General features: G+C 41.9%; 1 protein-coding gene across 2 annotated transcripts in view; it reads left to right on the forward strand.

The window, feature by feature from the left end:
• The window catches only part of DPY19L1 (dpy-19 like C-mannosyltransferase 1), a 39,198-nt gene extending 32,418 nt beyond the window's left edge, over positions 1-6,780 (forward strand). For both annotated transcript variants that reach the window (XM_035129419.3, XM_088654524.1), the window contains 2 exons: positions 3,131-3,256; positions 4,624-6,780. In XM_035129419.3, coding sequence (XP_034985310.2) covers positions 3,131-3,256; positions 4,624-4,780 — 283 coding nt within the window. In that variant the 3' untranslated portion in view covers positions 4,781-6,780. The remainder of the gene's footprint in view (positions 1-3,130; positions 3,257-4,623) is intronic.
• The last annotated feature ends 14,190 nt before the right edge of the window (positions 6,781-20,970 follow it).

The raw sequence follows: 20,970 nt of genomic DNA on the forward strand, positions 1-20,970 counted from the left end.
CCACCCATCTGGCTGGGTTTCCCCAGCCACTCTGGGCGGTTTCCAGCAGAAAAATAAAACACAGTAATCTATTAAACATTAAAAGCCTCCCTGAACAGGGCTGCCTTTAGATGTCTTCTAAAAGTCTGGTAGTTGTTTTCCTCTTTGACATCTGTTGGGAGGGCGTTCCACAGGGCAGGCGCCACCACCGAGAAGGCCCTCTGCCTAGTTCCCTGCAACTTGGCTTCTCGCAACGAGGGAACCGCCAGAAGGCCCTTGGTGCTGGACCTCAGTGTCCGGGCAGAATGATGGAGGTGGAGACGCTTCTTCAGGTATACTGGACCGAGGCCATTTAGGGCTTTAAAGGTCAGCAATTTTGTTCGGAAACGTACTGGGAGCCAATGTAGATCTTTCAAGACCGGTGTTATGTGGTCTCGGCGGCTGCTCCCAGTCACCAGTCTAGCTGCCACATTCTGGATTAGTTGTAGTTTCCGAGTCACCTTCAAAGGTAGCCCCACGTAGAGCGCATTGCAGTAGTCCAAGCGGGAGATAACTAGAGCATGCACCACTCTGGCGAGACAGTCTACAGGCAGGTAGGATCTCAGCCTGCGTACCAGATGGAGCTGATAGACAGCAGCCCTGGACACAGAATTGACCTGCGCCTCCATGGACAGCTGTGAGTCCACAATGACTCCCAGGCTGCGCACCTGGTCCTTCAGGGGCACAGTTACCCCATTCAGAACCAGGGAATCCTCCACACCTGCCCGCCTCCTGTCCCCCACGAAAGGCTTTGGTTTTTTTTAACAAATGTGTTTTTCAACACTTCCTTCCACATTCTTACATTTCCAAAATTTATTGTCATGTGTATGATAGATCTTAGCTAATTTTACCGGCGTTAAATGCCAGCTATACATCATTTTCATCATATTTTCTCAACACATTACATGCTGTGAACTTAATATTCTTCTTCCACAACCATTCCCAATCCTCCATCATGATATTGTGCCCCACATCTTTTGCCCAATCAATCATTACAGATTTCACTTGTTCATCTTTCGTATGCCACTCCAACAATAAATTATACATTTTGGAGAGATTCTTTGTTTTAGACTCTAGCGATTCTATCTCCAATTTGGATTTTTTTGACTGAAAAACTAATTTTTTATCCATTTTAAACATTTCATTTACCTGATAATATTGTAACCAATCATTGACATTATTCTTCAACTGTTCATAAGGTTTTAATTTAAATTGATCTCCTTCTTCCACCAATATATCTCTATACTTTAACCATTTGGTTTCCATGTTTAATCTTTTATGGGCCTTAGCCTCCAATGGTAAAATCCACCTAGGTGTTCTCCTTTCTAACAAATCCTTGTATCTGCACCAAACATTATACAATGATTTACTAATTATATGACATTTAAAACCTTTTTGGACCTTTATCTTGTCACACCACAAATATGCATGCCAACCAAAAACATTATCACAACCTTCCAAATCTAAGATATCATTCTTTCAACCAGCAGAAGGCTGCTGCCTCAAAATAGAACTTCAGATCTGGCAGTGAGAAACCCCCTCTTTCTTTGGCATCCGTTAATAGTTTGTACTTAATTCTTGGTTTTCCCCCCTGCCAGATAAATTTTGATAACACCTTTTGCAATTCCTTGAAGCAACCCAAATTATCAATAATAGGCAAGACCTGAAATAAAAACAACATTTTTGGCAATACATTCATATTTACCGCTGATATTTGACCCATCAAAGATAACTTTAAATTTGTCCATATATCCAAGTCTCTCTTAATTTCATTCCATAATTTATCATAGTTATCTTTAAACAAATTCAGATTTTTGGCAGTCATACTTACTCCCAGGTATTTCACCTTTTTTACCAACGTCAAACCAGTGGCTTCCTGCAACTTATTTGTTTCTTCTGGTGTCAGATTCCCCCCCAACACTTTGGTTTTGGCTTTATTCAGTTTAAATCCTGCAACCTGTCCAAACTCCTGTACTATTTGCAGTGCTTTTACTGCACTGATCTCCGGTTCTTGTAAAGTTAATACCAAATCATCAGTAAAGGCTTTTAACTTATACTGTTTGGATCCCACTCCTATTCCTTTCACTTCCTCATCCTTCCTTATCATATTCAGTGAGACCTCTAGGACTGTAATAAAAAGTAGGGGGAGAGTGGGCACCCTTGCCTGGTTCCCTTCTCAATTCTAATTTCCTCTGAAACCATATTGTTCACAATAATTTTGGCTTTCTGCTCAGAATAAATTGCATTTATACCATTAATAAAACCTTGCCCAACCTCCATATTTTCCAAATTTATTTTCATAAAACTCCAGGACACATTATCAAAGGCCTTCTCTGCATCTATAAAAATCAACATTGCTTTGGTATTCTTTCTTTCTTCTAACTTCTCTAACACATCAATTATATTTCTGATATTATCTTTCATATGTCTAGCAGGTAAGAAACCTGCTTGATCATGATGTATTTGATCATTCAAAACCTTCTTCAATCTTGAGGCCTTAATACTTGCAAAGATTTTCTAATCCACATTTAAAAGCGAGATTGGGTGATAATTCTTCATCTGAGCTCTGTCCACGTCAGGTTTAGGAATCAGGGTGATATACTCTTCTCTCCAGGTCTCGGGTGCCTTGTTGTCCCCCCCTTCTGCCACAGGAGGAGTTAACCCTTTGCTGTTCCCTGTCTCTTGCCTCTTGATAAAAAAGAAAACTCATGGTAAGTGAGGCTTTTCACTTCCTGTTCTGACACTTCAGGAAGTAACCACCTGCCATTTGGGGTTAGGATTTGTGCTCCAGACATTACTTCATATTTGTTTCTAGTTTTCTGGCAAATGTTAACTAAATCAGGTATTAGATACCAGTATGCTTTTTCCATTTCCTTCAGTCCTTATCTTACTAATGTTGTTTATCCTCCTGTGTATTTTACCATAAATATATATGTCAGACATCTCATGAAGTATGTTATTAGCTATATTTTAAAAATACACCAGAGTAAATTAGCTCTCTGCACGATACCACAAACATTCTTACTTCAGTGATGAGCTGTGTATTGTTTGCTCAAGTTATTTATTTTTTTCTTGGTTGGTTGTTATATTTGTAGCTTTCTCTTCCTCCTAGGGCAAGAACAAAAACAGTTTATTCCATGTATAGCCGAAAACCAGCAAAAGAAGTTAAAAGGGAATTGCTGAAGTTGGGAGTAAATTACTACATTTTAGAAGATTCTTGGTGCCTGAGGAGATCTAAGTAAGTAAACAGTATGCAAGTTTACCTTGATCATTTCCTACCAGTGATCAAGGGGTTTGAGTGCTTTTTCTGCACCAGCTGGTTAGGAGAAAGTGCAGGTGAAGAACTTTGGGACTTTTACGTGACGTCTTGTCATGCTGAGGTGGTTTGGGAATTTGGCCACTCACCTTCTATAAACCCTGAGACATTGGGTCAACTCTTACTGGTGGTGTACACCTTTAGTTTTTGGAATTTGGGCAGTTGGTGCTAATGGTTGAAAGCGATCTTCAAGGCAATCCGTAAAAATAGAATTTTGCTTTTGTAGCCGCTGTGTCAGATACAATATGATATTATGCTTTTTGTTGCTTCTTATGTTCTGAATATTAATAAGATCTACTTGGATCTCTAAGGATTTTCTTAAGTTTGTATGTGCATCATTCTGGAACTTTGGAACCTGAGTTTTTGATGACCCTTAGTAAGGATTGGTCATTGAAATTAAATGGGTTTTTACATCAGGGGCAGCCAATGTGGCCATGCCTGTCCCCTCCCCCTGGTTTTGCTGCTGTCTTCCCTGACTTTTGCTGACTAGGGCTAATGGGGATGGAAGTCCAAAACACATTGAGGGCACTACATTGGCTCCCCGTGTCTTGGATAGAGCTGTGTGTGATTTACATCCTCTTCCTCATCACTCGAGTCATTTTATATTGAGACTGCTGACAGATTCTGAATGAACGTACTTGAGCAGCACTGTCATTGTAAAGCAGGCATCCCCAAACTGCGGCCCTCCAGATGTTTTGGTCTACAACTCCCATGATCCCTAGCTAACAGGACCAGTGGTCAGGGATGATGGGAATTGTAGTCCAAAACATCTGGAGGGCTGAAGTTTGGGGATGCCTGTTGTAAAGTTTCTTGGCGAGGATGTCAATTTTCATAGTATTTTACTCTAGATTCCACTGCATTGTTTAAATGTTGGTGTGGATTTTAATAGCATGGATGCTAAGAAAGGTTGTGGAATAAAAGTTTCCTATCACCCCCTCCCCCCAGCAGGCATCTGCACACTTAATAAAGCATCTCCTGATAGTCGGGACCCTGCCTAGTGTGAAATGGTGTCCAATTTTGGCCTAGATCCTAAATTGACTATTCCCAGGAATGAAAGTTTTCTAGCTGCATCCCACATTGTTCAGGTGGGGCCCTAACCCTTAGGAGAGGGTTTGGAGGAGGGATAGTGGGGTCTTAGGATTAAAGTGATTTAGTAAGTAAAAAAGTGACATGGGGGAAAGTATCAGCTTTGTTGTCAGTAAAATAATTACACTTGATCAGTGTTGTTCTTCCGCCGTTCACCCAAATGATGTGTTTCCTGTTTGCTGACAGTTTTAAATACTTTTTAGGCCTGGCTGCAGCATGCCAGAAATCTGGGATATAGAAGATACTGCCAATGTTGGAAAAGTTCCTTTATGCACCCTCATGAGCATGGATTCCAGGCCATACTTCAGAACAGTGTTCAACAACAATATATACAAAGTATTAGAAGTTACCCGGGAATGACTCTTCAGTGCAACACATTTTCTGACAGTATATGTATTTTTAAACTGGCAACTAAGTAAAAGAGAGCTCTCAATTCAGAGTCCATTAAAACCAACAGGACTTTTGACATTCATTTTAATGGATTGCACCATTAGACATAGGCTGCGTTCCAGAGAATTCTATGCTCAGGAAGTTCCTTTGTCAGTTGTAGCAACCAAAGCTTTGTGCCTACATAGGCTCTATCCCTTTTTCATATTTAAAATCGTGTAGCTGCATATAGGGCTACTTCATTGGATCAGCCTTAAATGGGTGAGTCCAATTATATTTATTTGGAAGTACATTCCATTGATGTAAATGATAACGGCTTCTGAATAAATATGTTCAGAATTGGAAGTGCTAGGGTGCCAGGAGTATAGTATACTGCAGGGAATACTAGACTTTTTACAATGAGGACATTTTTAAAATATTCTCAGTCGTAGACTTGGGTCAGTTCTTTAAAATTTGCTATGCAAATGTTTATGTGTTCAAACATTTTTAAATAAATACTGATCCAAAGCGAGTGAGCAAAAATGGCTATGGAAAAGTTTCAAAATCAGTGAAATTGCAGAGGCGGGTGATCTTTGCTAGTATAGTCAGTGCATCTTTCAACCCAGAATAGCTAGGAAGGTGCAGAATTCCATACACAGTTGTCACATTATATTGCTAACCCCATTCCCCCAGCATGCATCTCATATTGCACCTTTAATGAATATGTATATTTTTTGTGAAGGAATGGGATAGTTTCCACTATCTCATTTATGTGCAAGTGGCTGTTTTTATGAAAACGGATGAAAAATCTCCAATGTTTTAGGTCATTTTAGAGCTAGGTAATATATTTTAAGTTTTTGTTCTACATGGAAATTATTCTGAATAACTTTGAATTTCATACTTTAGGTGGCAAATGTGTACAATCCACAATCTTCAGCCTTCTTTTTAAAGTAGTTGCTAAATCAGACCAATGAAACTAATTTTAGTAAGCAGTATTTTTGCTACCAGCTGTTGAAATGGTTTATCACCAAAGTAGACAAAACTTAACAAATCTTGCACATATGAAATATTAACAAGGAAAAAGTCTTCAGGTTTTAGAAAAATCTTTTTATGCTTTGGCCTTAATTTAGTAATAGAACATATTTTGCCTACCTTGTAGAAAGAGAGTCTAAATGGATAGTAAATAACATTCCCTGATAAACAAAATGTAACCACTAGAGCAATGTAAAATAAATGGAAATAAACTCATTTCAATTTTTTTTTGTGGCTCTTTTATACACCTTAGAATAGTTAATTTATGTAAAAGTAAAACCAATAGTTTTGCAACTATTAAAATACTGTTGTAGTTTAACAGTATTTTTTTGCCTTTTAAAAGAAAACAAAAACTGCCATGTATTTTGATTTCTGCTTTCAGTGAGATTCTGATGATGATGCACCGCTCAACTTCAGGCAGGAATTTACTTTTTTATTGGTAGAGCAAGATTGTTATGCGAGAGGTGGGGGAACACTCAGCCAAAAAGGCAATGTGAATTCTGTTTATGCAACAGCTACTAAAAAACATTGCAAATCATCTAGATAAGGAACCATCTGGAAAACTGTTTATTCAGCACTCTGTTGAATTTTAACTTCTGTACTGCAGTTACAGCTTTGTCTGTGACCTAACTTTGGTAAATTCTGCAGCAAGAAGCATAATTTATTACATAGACTATTAAATTGGATTTCAAAATAGTGATATAAGAGGGATTAGCCATATTTTGGTTGTGTGCCAAATTGTTTAAAGTGAAGAGATCTAAAGAAAGAGTTTTAATTGAAATTTTTAAAAACCCATTTTGTTTCCTATTTGCTAAGACAACCACTAATGAGGATTGGGCTGTGGAAAATTAACATTCAAGAAGATGTCTTTTGTAATTATATTACAGCACAAAAATACTGTATTTTTATGCATTTTATGCCAATTGTTGATGTTCGTGGTTAAAATAAAAGCTTTGTTCATATTTGTGCTTCTGTGAATAATTTCTGGAAAACTTTATTGTTGGAACTTTTGGTCAGCAAGTAGCCTTAAGTTTTGGTCAGTTAGCTTTAAGTTTTTAGCCATCAATTTATAAATAAAATATCCATAAATAAATATTCAATACCGTATTATAAGAATGTTATTGGGTGTAACAAGGCCGTGTCTTGGAAGGTGACTACCACATATTAAACTAGAAGTGACAGGACCCTTGTTGCATTTTCAACAGAAGTCCCGCCTTTTGATATGAAGTAGTATAAAGTTTATATTGCTTTTTTTAAGGGTTTTGTGTTTTGGTACCCCAAAACTGATGGAAGAGGTTTTGAGTCTCTCCAATGAATGGTGTGATTCTAAGAGCACCCTGACAATGGAAAAATTTGTTTGGGGAGTGTCAGCCCCCCCCTTTATCCCTGATGCTAAGACAGATGTTTTGAGTCAGAAGGAATATGTTTGGACACACAATTTAAAAAAGGTTTTTTGTGGGTTCTTCCAGCTTCAAAATGGAATTAACCAATGAGAATACCAGCATATTGCTGGCTCAAGCCAGCAGCCATTTCCTGCCCCTTCTCAATACTACATTTTATTTCCTCCAAGCCAGCGAGAACAGCCTTACAGTTGGTTTTCTGGCAACAAAGGAGACTGGCTATGCTATACTTGGCTTGATGTGATGGTAGGGACAGAATGGGTGGGTTGAGAGCAGGGGCAAAGGTGATATCTTGAATTAGCATGCCATTTGCTGACATGCTAACCTATTCAGTTCCACCATGAAGCTCAGTTCCCTTGCAGCACAGCTAAAGAACACCATGTGAATCTCATAATGTTCATGTACCATCATCCCAACATTCACTCACCTCAAACTGACTGTGTTTAAAATCTGGGGCTGAAGAAAATGTCAATCAGTCCATGCAAACATGGTCTGCACTGCTAAATTGATGAAGCTTGGCTACTGAAGGAATTTGCAATACTTGTAGTATAATATCAAATTATAGCCAATCAAGTATTTAAGGAGGCAAACATACCGGTGAAGCATAATAACCCATCTGGTGGAACGCTTGACACCTGATCTTCTTAGAGCAATACAAAAGATCTAACATAGTTCTTCTGTTACTCAATATGATTGTATAGACTTTCCTAAAGAAATGATTAATTTTCCACTGTGGGTTTCCAAACTATGGCCTGTGAGCTTCATTCAGGTGGCCTGTGGTTTGCCTGCATCAAATATTCACATTGATTTTTAACTGCAATTTTCTTGTGTCTTTTAATTCTTTTACTGTATTTTAGTGCATTGCAATTTTGAATTCCAGGGAAAACTACAATTGAAAACCACCCAGCATCCAGCACAGTGCATCACAACAGGCATGAAAATCATTATGAGCTCTCCCAAGACCCCAAGCAATTCTCAAATGGTCCGTGGGCAGGGGGGTGGCAGGAGTTGGAGAGCCACTGTTTGCCAGCAAAGTTTTAAATGCAAATCAAATAAGTTTCACCACATTCTTGGACTTGGCGGAGTGGAGACTCACAGTTTCCCTTATTGTAGGGCTCTTCAAGACACAGCCCAGCCTACGTGCTGTTCTCTCTCGCTTGGAAGGACACTTTCAGCCATGTTTGTGACAGCACTTAAACTTACAATGGCTTAAGCTAACATTGATCAATATGTTGAAACTGCGGGTGCGTAAGTGAATCAACCCCATTTTTGCTCTCAATACCGCAAGTGATTCTCGACAAAAACGGCCACAAACACTGACCTTTAAGCAATAATTGGTGCAACATGAAATTCCTTTGAGTGAGCAGTTATGCCAGAAATGGAGACTTCCTTTCATACTACTGGGAGAGAGGGTCACAGGGCAGGTTATCCTTTAAAAGACATATTGGAGCAGCACAATGTGCTCCGCCGTTGAGCAGAGAACTAATGGGAACTCTCTCAAGTATGTTTTGATTGCACAGATGTATCATAGTATCTGCCAAATACAGCAAAAGTATTAACTCCCGTTCCTGCTGAAGATAATTACTATACATTCCAAAGGTGTTTTTTTATTATAAAAATAAAATAAAAATGACGATGAATGTCACATGTTTTTCTAGTGAATTTCAGCTTGGGAAAAACCTGGGAGGTGGGGACCAAGCAGGATTGGAGCTTCACTCAGCTCGGGGGATTCCTGGGTTAGACAGACCAATTGTCTGGCTGAATATAAGGCTATGATTCTTACATTGCAGCAGGTTGGATTAGATTACCCTTGGGCAGGGGTCAGCAAACATTTTCAGCAGGGGGGCGGTCCACTAACTCTCAAACCTTGTGGGGGGCCGGACTATATTTTTTTTGGGGGGGGGAGGATGAACAAATTCCTTTGCCCCACAAATAACCCAGAGATGCATTTTAAATAAAAGGACACATTCTACTCATGTAAAAACACACTGATTTCCAGACCATCTGCAGGCTGGATTGAGAAGGTGATTGGGCCGAATCTGGCCCCCAGGCCTATCCATGCCCTTGGGGATACCTCCCAACTCAACAATCTTATGATTCTACGACTGTGCTAGCCCTATTCAGGTCCAAGATTGGAAGGTGATTATTTTGCTTCCTAAAAGAGATTGCAATTGTAATTTGGATTCTTCCTACATTTTCTTCCCTTGAAATATAGAATCGGAGAATTGTAGAGTTGAAAGGTACCTTGAGGGTCACCTAACCCAACCCCCTGTAATTCAGGGCTCTCAACTAAAGCATTCATGACAGATGGCCACCCACCCTCTGCTGAAAAACCTTCAAGGAAGGAGAGTCTACAGCCTCCTGATGGAGTCCGTGCCGCTGTCAAGCAGCTCTTACATAAAGTTCTTCCTAATGTTTAGTTGGAATCTTCTTTCTTGTAACTTGAATCCATTGGTTTGGGTCCTACTCTCCGGATCAGGAGAAAACTAGCTTGCTCCATCTTCCATGTGAAAGCCTTTCAGAAATTTAAAGATGGCTATATCATATCTGTGTCCTCTTTTCCCAAGCTAAACATACCCAAATCCCTCATCTTCATAAGGTTTGGTTTCAGAACCTTTATCATCTTGTTGGTCCTCCTCTGCACATGTTCCCGCTTGTCAATATCCATCTTAAATTGCAGTACCCAGAAATGGACACAGTAGCCCAGGGTGGTCTGACCAAGGCAGAATAGAATGGGACAATTACTTGCCTTGATTGGGGCACTGTGCTTCTGTTGACTATTATTTCAACTAAGTACCTGGGGGGTGGGAAAGTTGAAACCCCAACACACACACACAAAATAATCCATCAGTTCCAAAGACTTCATCATTCAGCCTACATTTGTTTCTGAAGCTTTAGTGTCTGTGTGTTTCAATTATGGCTACAAGTCTGCCAAGTGAGAAGACCATCTGCATTGTTACCTGCTCTTTGAACATATGTATATGGCAAGAAATCTAGGGCTGAATAATAAACAGAATTGAGGTGCACAGACTTACAGCTGCTTCCCTGCAGTTAGAATAAAGAAATAGTGGCAGCTAAGGAAATGTGTTGCAGTGGAACCATTTTTTAAAAAATCAACAATGGTTTCTTATTTTGTATGATGTGTCAGACTATGAGGTATGCTTCAGGATAAATTTTAAAGACTGGGTATCTACTGAACATAGGATTTTTGGGGAGGAAACATGGTCAGGGATGAAAAGAGCTGCAGTGGAACAATATCTGGCAAGCCAGGTTCTCCGTCCTTGCTGTAGATGTTCTTTGTGGCCTTGGAGCAGTCCAGTTTTGGGAACTGCACATGCAAAGACCAACTGCAGAAGCTTCTAGAACTGCCCTTCTCCATTAAAGAGTTGTTGCAGCTGGATTCTACACTGTAGATCCTTCAGCAAGCAGGAGGTGAACGAGATGACCTTGAAAAGTCTCTTCAGATTCTTTTTATTAAAATTAATTTGTTGTTATTGTTTAACAACAATAAAGAAACCCACAATTAAATACCCACCTGTAGTATTGTTACAAATAGGTAAGCCTACAACACAAAAAAAGAAAAATCATGCTGGCATTGCTGGAGATCAAAAAATCACTCCCCAAAGAAATTGGAGCAGCATTTGAATCTCTTGCCTTAGTGTAAGTAATAAATAGGAAGCAAACGCCCAATAATTTTTTTGTTTATCTTTTCTCCTTGACCCTTTACATTGTGGAGTCAATTTCTTGTCTAAAGCCAACTACCAAGACCCTCCCATCCCAATTATTAACAGAGGGGTTCCTCAGATCTTTCCAGTGGCAAACTTTCTCCAGCCTGGCAGCTACTAGCACTTTAAGTATCAGTACTGTACTTTGTGCGTCAAGGAGTTGTCAACTCCATCTTTTAAAAATAGAAGTACCAAGGCAGGGTCAGGTAGCTCAGGTTGCTGTACAATCTAGCTTATTAAAATGAAATTTGTTCCCCGGGATTTCAGTTCCTTTTCAAAGGTTCACCATGGGTAACGCAGTGTGCCCTTAATTGAACACCCTCTGCAGCACAGGGGTGACAGATTCAGACTCATGTAACTAAGTTAAATCAGAATTCAATGTCACCTGTGTATTAATTTTAGTCCTGTTCCCGAGTTTTGCAGAAACGAGCTTCACTTATCCACTCAGTGTCTGCGAACTGCTGGACATTCAGATGTGCCTCCTTTTCTCTCACTGTCCCTCTCTGTCTAGGTATTGAGCATCTATTAAGAGCTGATACATAGCTTTGCAGTGCACTCTGGCTTCCGGAAATATACTCGGAGTCGAGAGTGAATTTCATGCTCTTTATTCAGCTCATAGTCATCAAGGAGAAGAAGAGAAGAATCCCTTTTCCCAAAACCATCTGCTTATATACATTATTTACACAATGGGCTTTGCGTGATTGGCTACTTCAGGGCTACACCTGTGGGCCAATCAGTTTGTGGATTGACTTCTGTCAGCAGCCTGATTGGCTGCTCCTACAGGCCAATCAGGTTGCGGATTCACTTCTGCCAGCCACCTGATTGGCTGCTCCTGCAGGCCAATCAGGTTGCGGATTCACTTCCACCTGGAGTTGGATTGGGTGGCTCCTGCGGACCAATCAGACTGCTGATTCTGGATCCTATTGTTCTATGATTCAGCTCAGTTCATAACACTTCCGTTGCACCAGAAGCGGTTTAGTCATGCTGGCCACACGACCTGGAAAGTTGTCTGTGGACAAACGCCGGCTCCCTTGGCCTGAAAAGTGAGATGAGCACCACACCCCATAGTCGCCTTTGACTGGACCTAGCCATCCGGTGGTCCTTTACCTTTTTACATAGCTGAAACAAGTACTTTCCAGAACTTTCACACACATCCCTTCAAAGAGAAGGAATGCGGGGGACTTTCAGTTCTGAGTGCACAATGAGAGGAAGGAATTCATAGGCCTTTCCAATAAGACCAGGGCCAGGAAGCATTTTTATTCTTTTTGAGTCAGGTGCACCCTTCCCACCCTGAAAATCTCGTCTGTTGAAAAATTCAAGGACTGTTTGTGGTTCTTTAGCCTCATGTGCACAGCGAAGCCCTATGCACACTCACTCAGGACAGGATTAAGTCCCACTGTGTTCAATGAAGCTATAACCCCTCTGAAATATACTCGGAGTCCTGCAGTGATTTCATGCTCTTTATTGCAGCTTGAAAAACAGTGATTGAATCCCCCCCCCAAACCTCAGGCTTTTATATACATTATTTACACAATGAGTCCCGTCTGATTGGCTGATTCTGCTTACCTCCTGGAGCCTGATTGGTCTTCTCCTGCAGGCCAATCAGTTGTTGCATTCTACGATCCTACCTGCCTATTGTTCTAGGATCCAAGCTTAGTACATAACACCCTCCCTGCCCAACTTTTCTGGGTTGGGTATGGGGCAAGGATTGTGATTTTTCTAAAGCTAGATTTTTGTGCTGAATTCTTTGCAGAAATGGTAAAGCAGGTTGCAAATATGTTCCTTGGAGAAAATATATGCATCCGTCCCAAATGGGATCCCATATGCCTTGTTTCAGCATATACTGAGCTAAAGGTTTAGCTTATGGAAATAAAGAAAATATTTACGTAACATTTGAAGCGTGCAAACTAATGTGTGGCTGAGATTTTGTCAATGAACCTTCTTCCTTTCCAGGAATCCAGAAAGATAAGACAACACAGCATTCTTATTGTTGTCACCCTGATGAAATGTGCTTGACAGAGCCACCACTAATGTTTGCAAAATTCAAAGCAGAATGTTAGTTTTTCTGGACCCTGAAAGGTGGTTGGAATGCAGGAACTGTGCCTTGAAGTCTCCATGGGTTCTTGAAATCTGCTAAGACATGACAGATATTTAGGAGGGAAAACAAGTGCCATCGCTCTCCTGTTCTTCAAAAGGACGAGCTTGTATTATTAAGACAAGATAGGTGTTGGCGAAACTTTAAGAGAAAGTCCTGAACTTTAAAAGAGATTCTGTAATGGAATATGAGTTTCGCAGTGTTCTAGAATGCAGCCAGGCATATCTGCAGGGACTTCTTTTGAATGTGTTGCCTCCCATTTTAGGAGAAATGTGGCTAGGGGGCACCTTCAACTCTGCTAGCACCTTCGTTTACAAGTGGACAATCTCCTATCTCTGTAATGTCACACACCAATTGTCTGCTATTGTTTCATTTGCTTCTGATCACGGAAAGATGGCGATTATATCCTAACCCTATCGTTCAGATCCTATATGCTCACTTCATTGCCATAGCATTCATGTGCTGTGCATCACGGCAGATTCACCTCCAGCCCTTTCCCCTCCAGATGAATGAATAATATCAAATTCTCATATTATTTTTGGGGTGGGTCTGGCATCAGCACCCAACTTCCTCAGGCAGCTGCCAGGGCCCAGTCAGAGCCCACTGTTGCCATCTGCCTAGAGGCCTTATTTTCCAAGGCTCTGGAAAGTCTGCAGGTGCTGTTTTAATTTCCTATGAAGCCCCGGAACAATGATACTTTGGGGCCATTTTAGGAAATTTGAATGTCAAGCTATCCAAGTGCTCATCAAGTTGATGTAAACCACCACTGACACCTTTGGAAAGACTATCTGAGGTAAGATCAACAAATAAATAATAGTGATTTCTGGTGCAGACGCACTGGACCTGATGGATGGAAAGGGAATTTATAACCTTGTTAAAAATTGTTGTTGATTTTCAGTGAGTGGTTGAATGAGTAAATAATAAAAACCTCAGGGCATCTTTGCTGCCTACAAAGGTTTACAGATCAACACACAGGAAGAGGGCCTAGTGAAATTGGTACCTTTATGCCCAGGAAAACCTTGCTTAGTTCATTTGTATAACAGTGCCAGAGAACTGGTTTTTGGACCAGATTTGGGTTGGGGTTTTTTTAAACCATTTTATGCTCTTATGAACCACTTTTCCCAGTCACTGTTACAACATTTATTTATTGTCAGTTTAGTGTTATGCTCTAGGTGCCCTACAGAACAGAGAAATAGTATAGGAAGCTTATAGCTTAGGTCCTATACCGCTAGAACAAATGGGGAGCAGGTCCTGATGCAGGAGTAATATGGGGTACAGAGGGGAGGGATAGGACACAATTCACTGCCTTACTGCTACTAAGTCAAATTATGTGTAAAATTAAAATTAAGTCCCACTGAAATCAATTGGGATAAATTAGCTCAAGAGCTCTAATTTAGCTGGGTTTTGAATCAATCCCTTTGTCTCCTGATGTGTTACAGTCTGAACGGTGTTTAAGTTGCGTAGTGAGGATCAGCACGTTCTGTTGTTATGAAAACCGGGATTTTCTTCCGTTTTTAATACATGGTTGTTTTAATGTGAATTGTCTGAGGTTCTTCAGCTTTCAGTTAGTTTTTTGCTTCTTCTCAAAACCAATGCCCTTCCAATCAAAATACTTTCAGCATTCTGGTCTGATGTTCCTTGCCATTACTTTTTACCTTGTCTATGTCCAAAAACCCTCTAGTCAATACAGTTCCCTGAGTTCCTAGAATATACAACAATTAAATTTCAGAAAGGTTAATTGATAAAGGAATATACCAGAAAGGGGGAAAGGCCAGCAAAATAATACCAAGCCTTAATTAGAGCGAGAATAAAACCAGCTAACACTCTGCAGCTAAAACAGCTGGTGGAGACTGAAAAATTAAATTAACTGTCAAATAATTCTTCTGTTGGCTGCTGCGGAGGAAAGCAAGTGGTTTATGAACACAAGCAGCAATTGGCTTTGCAAAAGCACTTTTTCTCATGGTTCCCACAGAGCCCCCTCTCCCCAGTGCTCCAGGAGGTAGTGTGATGGCTGCCTTTTTTGTTTCTTGAAAAGTACATGGAGCTAAAGAGGAAAACTAGAAGAGTGAGACTCCTTCCCACTTCTCTTTTAGCTCTCTGTGCGTCTCAAGGCTCACGGTTACTCTGCTGGATCTGACTTGTACCCAGATCCCTTAGAAAGCCAAAATGCATTCTCTTTGCCAAACGGAAAAGTGACCAGAAGGTAAAAAGGACCCCTGGACAGTTAAGTCCAGTCAAAGGTGACTATGGGGTGTGGTGCTCATTTCGCTTTTCAGGCCAAGGGAGCCGGTGCTTGTCCTCAGACAGCTTTCCAGGTCATGTAGCCAGCATGACTAAACCGCTTCCGGAGCAACGGAACACCATGGCAGAAACCAGAGTGCACGGAAACACCGTTTACCTTCCCAACGCAGTGGTACCTATTTATCTACTTGCACTGGTGTGTTTCGAACTGCTAGGTTGGCAGGAGCTGGGGCAGAGCAACAGAATATAAGAGAATGCATAGCTGCCAAGTATCCCGTTTTTGCCAGGAAACCACCTTTTTTCCTACCCTTTCCCGGCGGTCTCCCATATAGGCTTTTATCCCGTTATTGTCCCTTAAATCCGCTTCTGCTGGCGGCCATTTTTCTGGTGCCGCTTTGCCCTTCTATGGGCACCAGAAAATGGTGGAGCCGGCGCCGGAAGTTGCGTTTACGTGTTTCCGGTCATGCGTAGAAGCGACTTCCGGCACTGGCGCCACCATTTTCTGGTGCCCATAGAAGGGCAAAGCGCTACCGGAAGTTGCGTCCACGCAACTTCCAGTGTCGCGGGCTGCCGATCCCAGATTTTTTCGTCCAGGACTTGGCAGGTATGGAGAATGTGGTCCATTGAATCAGGTACTTCTTGAGTGCAGGCACACACACGGGCTTGAAATGGAATGTGTGAGGGGTCACTGCAGAGGGGAAAGCATTTCGTCTCGCAACCATAAAGGCTCTTCGATGGGAAGGGAGTAGTAGATCCTTTAGATATCTGGCACAGGTTCCGTAGCATGTTGTGATACCTAAGCCCTCTGGAGAACAAGATCTTGGAGTATGAGGCAACAAGTGCTGTCTTTCATGGTCACAGAGCCACTGCTTGATTAATTGGAATATGTGATTTTCATCACATACTTCGAGACATATTATATTCTTTAAAAGAAATTGAGGCAATGCATTGATAGAACATATTATGTAGCAGAGTCGATGGACATCTCCGAAGATCGAGATCCAAATAAAATGGGGGCGGGGAGTGCAGCTGCCACATGGGTCGGGACAATATTGTGTGTACGATGAGGAGAATGGGACTAGATGACCCTCAGGGTCCCTTCCAACTCTACAGTTGTAGGATTCTCTGATTCTCTGACTGCAAGTATCATGAATCATGATGGTTTATGAGACTTACAGTGTTGGCACATTGCTATTGGACATTGTGGCATAAGAGGTTTAATTTTTAATTTTTTGGTAAGATTTTATGAAGTGTTGTATACCACCCAGATGAAGGGCGGCCTAGAGATATAATGATGATTGTACCAGCTGTATATTTATTCTGTTTTGTTTTGTTTTCCATCATAAATTGGTATATTTATCTTTGAAGGGAACTTCTTTGTGACATTAAGTGAATGAGCATACCTCAGTTGGGGTAAAACAATACTTCTCTTCCACCTTCAATGTCAGGTCAGTTCCTTCAAGTGCAAACTTGAGAGTTTAAGCTAGTAGGCACTGTTTGTTTTACAGCCCTTGACCGTAGTAAAATTACTGGTAATAGATGTGATGGAGGTCAATAATTAATAGACTGCATAGGATTTATTTGGCAGAGAACATGATGGCTGGAAAAGTTATTTTATTTTATTTAAAATTAAAAGGCTTACAGACAACAATTTCAACAAGTCTCACTTTGCACAAGAAAGCAAGTCTTACAGCAGGAGAAACAAAAAGCAGATTGAAAAAATATATATACTAGCTGGCCCTGCACGCGTTGCTGTGCGTTAGTCTGTGAAATGGAGGGTAATAGCCCCCCTTCAGATCCCCCTGAGCCTCAGAGTCCCCTGAGTCGAGGCGAGATACTGTGGAGAGGGCAGGTTTCATCCCTGTGTCTCCCCCCACCCTGTTATGACCCATTATATATCCCTGCCCTCTATTCGCCCCCCCCGCATACCCCCCAGGCAGGCCCCTACCTCCACTTGGCCTAGTCTGGAAAGCGGCCTAGTCTGTCTGATAATGGCCACCTTGGTGGTTTCAGTTGCTTGGTTAATGATGTCATTTGGTTTGTGGGTGTGGCTTAGATTTCACAGGAAGGGAGGGGGTGGAGGAGGGTATTACGCCACTTGCGGGCGCTGTTTGACTTGGTGGAAAACCAGGTCTATACCTGCCCAGGTGTGTGATTTGAGGGATTTTTGTCCCCAACAACGCTCGGGGTGTGGCCTGGATTGTTGTGTCAAAATTTCAGGACGATCGGTCAAGCGGTTGTGGAGAAAACTGGAAAACGCAGTTTCACGATTTTTACATTTTTATATATATAGATATACCAAATTTCAAAACAAGTGAAGGTATAAACTGTCAAAATACTGGGAGGAACTTTACGATCAAATTAAATAAAAATAACTTGCCTTGAAAATGAAGAGGGAAATGAATAAAGGGATTTGTTTTTATTTTAGGAAAGGAGATTACCTGAGAAACTCTGGGAGGGAGTTTCTGTCAGTGTCACCATGGCAACCATAAACCACAAACCCTGCATGCACTTGAATTGTGAACAGAAGCTTCAGCCAAGGCAGAAGCCAAGATGAAAGGGGCACCAGTGTGCATTTTGTAAACAGAAGCCAAGATGAAAGGGGCACCAGTGTGCATTACAATTTGTAACATCTGAGGCCATATACATATATTAGCCCAGCATGTCTATGGGAAGACTTAACTGTTGGGTCATATCATGTTTCCACCCATTGTTTTTAAAATAGCGATTTTTGCAAACAAAATCCTTAGAGACATGTAGGACGGAGCTCCCAAAGTGCAGTTTTAGCAATATCTGGCCCAAACCTTTCTCCCGGAGTGTCGCCTACTTCCTCCCATTAGCCTGCCAAATTAAAAGCAAAGGTGAACAGGACACGTGTTGACAGTGGCGTAGCAAGGTCAGGTGGTAGCCGGTGCGGAAAATTTCTTTTCACACCCACACACCCCACTTTTTTTGCTGAGACAAAGTTGTGGAGTTTTGGGGGGGGAGCCAGAGTTGTTGAGCTTTCTTTTTTGTGGTGCCTCCGAGGAGTCTGCCTGCCACCCTACAACTGAGGGGGAGGCAGCGGGCGGACGTTTTAGCAGCGGGAAGCCTGTGCGCATGCCAAAGCCACAGCGTCTCTCACAGACATTGAGTGCCACACAGCTTTTTGTCACCCCCCTCAGATTTGACACCCGGGGCGGACTGCACCCACCTTGCTCCACCCCTGCATGTTCACATGTCGCTATAGCGCAGGCTTAGGTAATTTGTGACTTTCTTAAGTCAAATGCTGCCCAGCAGCCATAAATTGTGGCTTGACAAGCTCCTGCCCTGTTTACAGTAGCACTCAGCAAGGTTGGCAGGTTGAATGAACTTTAGGTTGGCCACCATCGATGGCTGCACCCAGCAGTTGGGTCAGCAGTGGTACAGTCCTGAATTAGAGGGTGCATTTTTAAGGCACTGGATCTCCATACCTAGCCTTCCCACTTCAAGTGGCTGCTCTGGATAACTAATCACCAACCAGGGTTCTAGGCTCTGCCATGTCATGCCATTTAGTTGATGCCCTGATGACTTCTCCTTAAGCCAGTGGTTCCCAACAGGTGGTCCGCGGACCCCCAGGGGTCCGCGAGCTATGCCAGAGGGGTCCGCAAGATGCTATTAGAATAAAAAATAAATTAAATATATTTTGTATGATAACAGATTTTTTTTTTGGCCGCTTCCTGCATGAGCAGAGTCTAGCGCAAAACTAGAATTAGATATAGGCAGTAGTTCTGCTGTATGCCGTTAGGTGGCGCTTTACAAACACTACTGTTTTGCAAAGAGGCAGCGCACGCATTCTACTAACGCCCACCTCCCCAAGATGCTTTGCGCGTGTCAGCTTCATTTGTGCGCTACTGCGCAGGTACCCTGTCTTCTCCATTCCCCTCCCTCCTCCCTGGCGCGTGCTGCCTCTTTGCAAAACAGTCGTGTTTGTAAACAAAGCATTGTTTTTCGCGGAAGCTACAGTTCGCATAGTTAAAAATGGACCGTTGGTTAAAAAGTGGTTCGTTAAAATGACAAAGGCCTACAGATGAAGAGGAAGATAATGCATTTGATGTTCAAGCAAGTAAGTCAATGACTCTCGAACCGATCTTGTCAGTGTCCATTGAACCTAAATCGTCGGCGTCCCTTGAACCTAACCCTTCCAAGATCAGTGTAAAGCTTACTGGAAAAATTAGAAAAAGACTCTTAATTTGGCTCTCACTTTTTAATTTTAGGATTAGGAATTAATGGGGGCCCTTGTCACAATAGCGGCTCGATGAGGGGTCCTCGAGAAAATTTTGTTGGGAACCCCTGCCTTAAGCTGTCTACCAGCTCCATCTGCTATGCCAGTTGAGACCCTACCTGCCTGCAGACTGTCTCACCAGAGTGGTGCATGCTCTAGTTATCTTCCACTTGGACAAATGCAATGTGCTCTATGTGGGGCTACCTTTGAAGGTGACTCGGAAACTACAACTAATCCAGAATGCGGCAGCTAGACTTGTGACTGGGAGTGGCCGCCGAGACCACATAACACCGGTCTTGAAAGATCTACATTGGCTCCCAGTACGTTTCCGAGCACAATTCAAAGTGTTGGTGCTGACCTTTAAAGTCCTAAACGGCCTCAGCACAGTATACCTGAAGGAGCATCTCCACCCCCATTGTTCTGCCCGGACACTGAGGTCCAGCTCTGAGGGCCTTCTGGCGGTTCCCTCACTGTGATAAGTGAGGTTACAGGGAACCAGGCAGAGGGCCTTCTCGGTAGTGGCACCTGCCCGGTGGAACGCCCCCCCCATCAGATGTCAACGAGAACAACAACTACCAGACATTTAGAAGACATCTGAAGGCAGCCCTATTTAGGGAAGCTTTTAATATTTGATGAATTATTGTATTTTAATATTTTGCTGGAAGCCGCCCAGAGAGTGGCTGGGGAAACTCAGCCGGATGGGAGGGGTATAAATAAATAAATTGTTGTTGTTGTTATGATGACTCCGTCTAAAAGCGACTGTCTGGATGTATAACTGATTCCTTGTCAATCATTTTTTGGATTATACCTTTCTTCTGGAGTCAGGAATTGCAACAAATCCCATTTTTTACTGTGCCTGCCAAGGGAGGGGCATGTCCTAATCCCATGTCCTTGCTGGGATTAGGGGCTAGCAATTTGTGACTTGCCTGGATTGCTTGGGTTCTCTTTCTGACAGCTAACTCTGAATGAGTCTTCATCCTCCACCACCTGCAACCCACTGTACTGTAACGGGGAGAAGATCAGCAACCTTCCCTATTTTGGAAGATTTCTGGTGATCTGATCGCAGATCAGCAGATCAGATTCATTTATTTGTCACCAGACCACTGCAAGAAACAAAAGTTTGACAATAGGAAAGTAACACCAATAGAAGTTAACCCAGACCCAAAGAAAACCAAAACCAAATTTAAAATCTCAAATTTTCCGGGCAGAGCACAGGCCCTTCATTTAACAAATAGTAAAATAAAAGATTAAGATGAAAGGAATTTAAACAAATCTGAATAGAATTATGCAAAAGCTAAATGAATATGAGCAGGAAGCAAACTTAAAAATCTGAATCCCCCAGACAAGAGACACGTCATTCTCTCCTCTCACAAGTTACCTCTGGGTATAGGACGGTATATAAATTCAATCAATCAATCAATGTTACAACAGATGGAAAATGTTTTTTT

Source organism: Zootoca vivipara, chromosome 11 (genome assembly GCF_965207765.1).
Source record: "Zootoca vivipara chromosome 11, rZooViv2.hap1.1, whole genome shotgun sequence".
Taxonomy (NCBI): domain Eukaryota; kingdom Metazoa; phylum Chordata; class Lepidosauria; order Squamata; family Lacertidae; genus Zootoca; species Zootoca vivipara.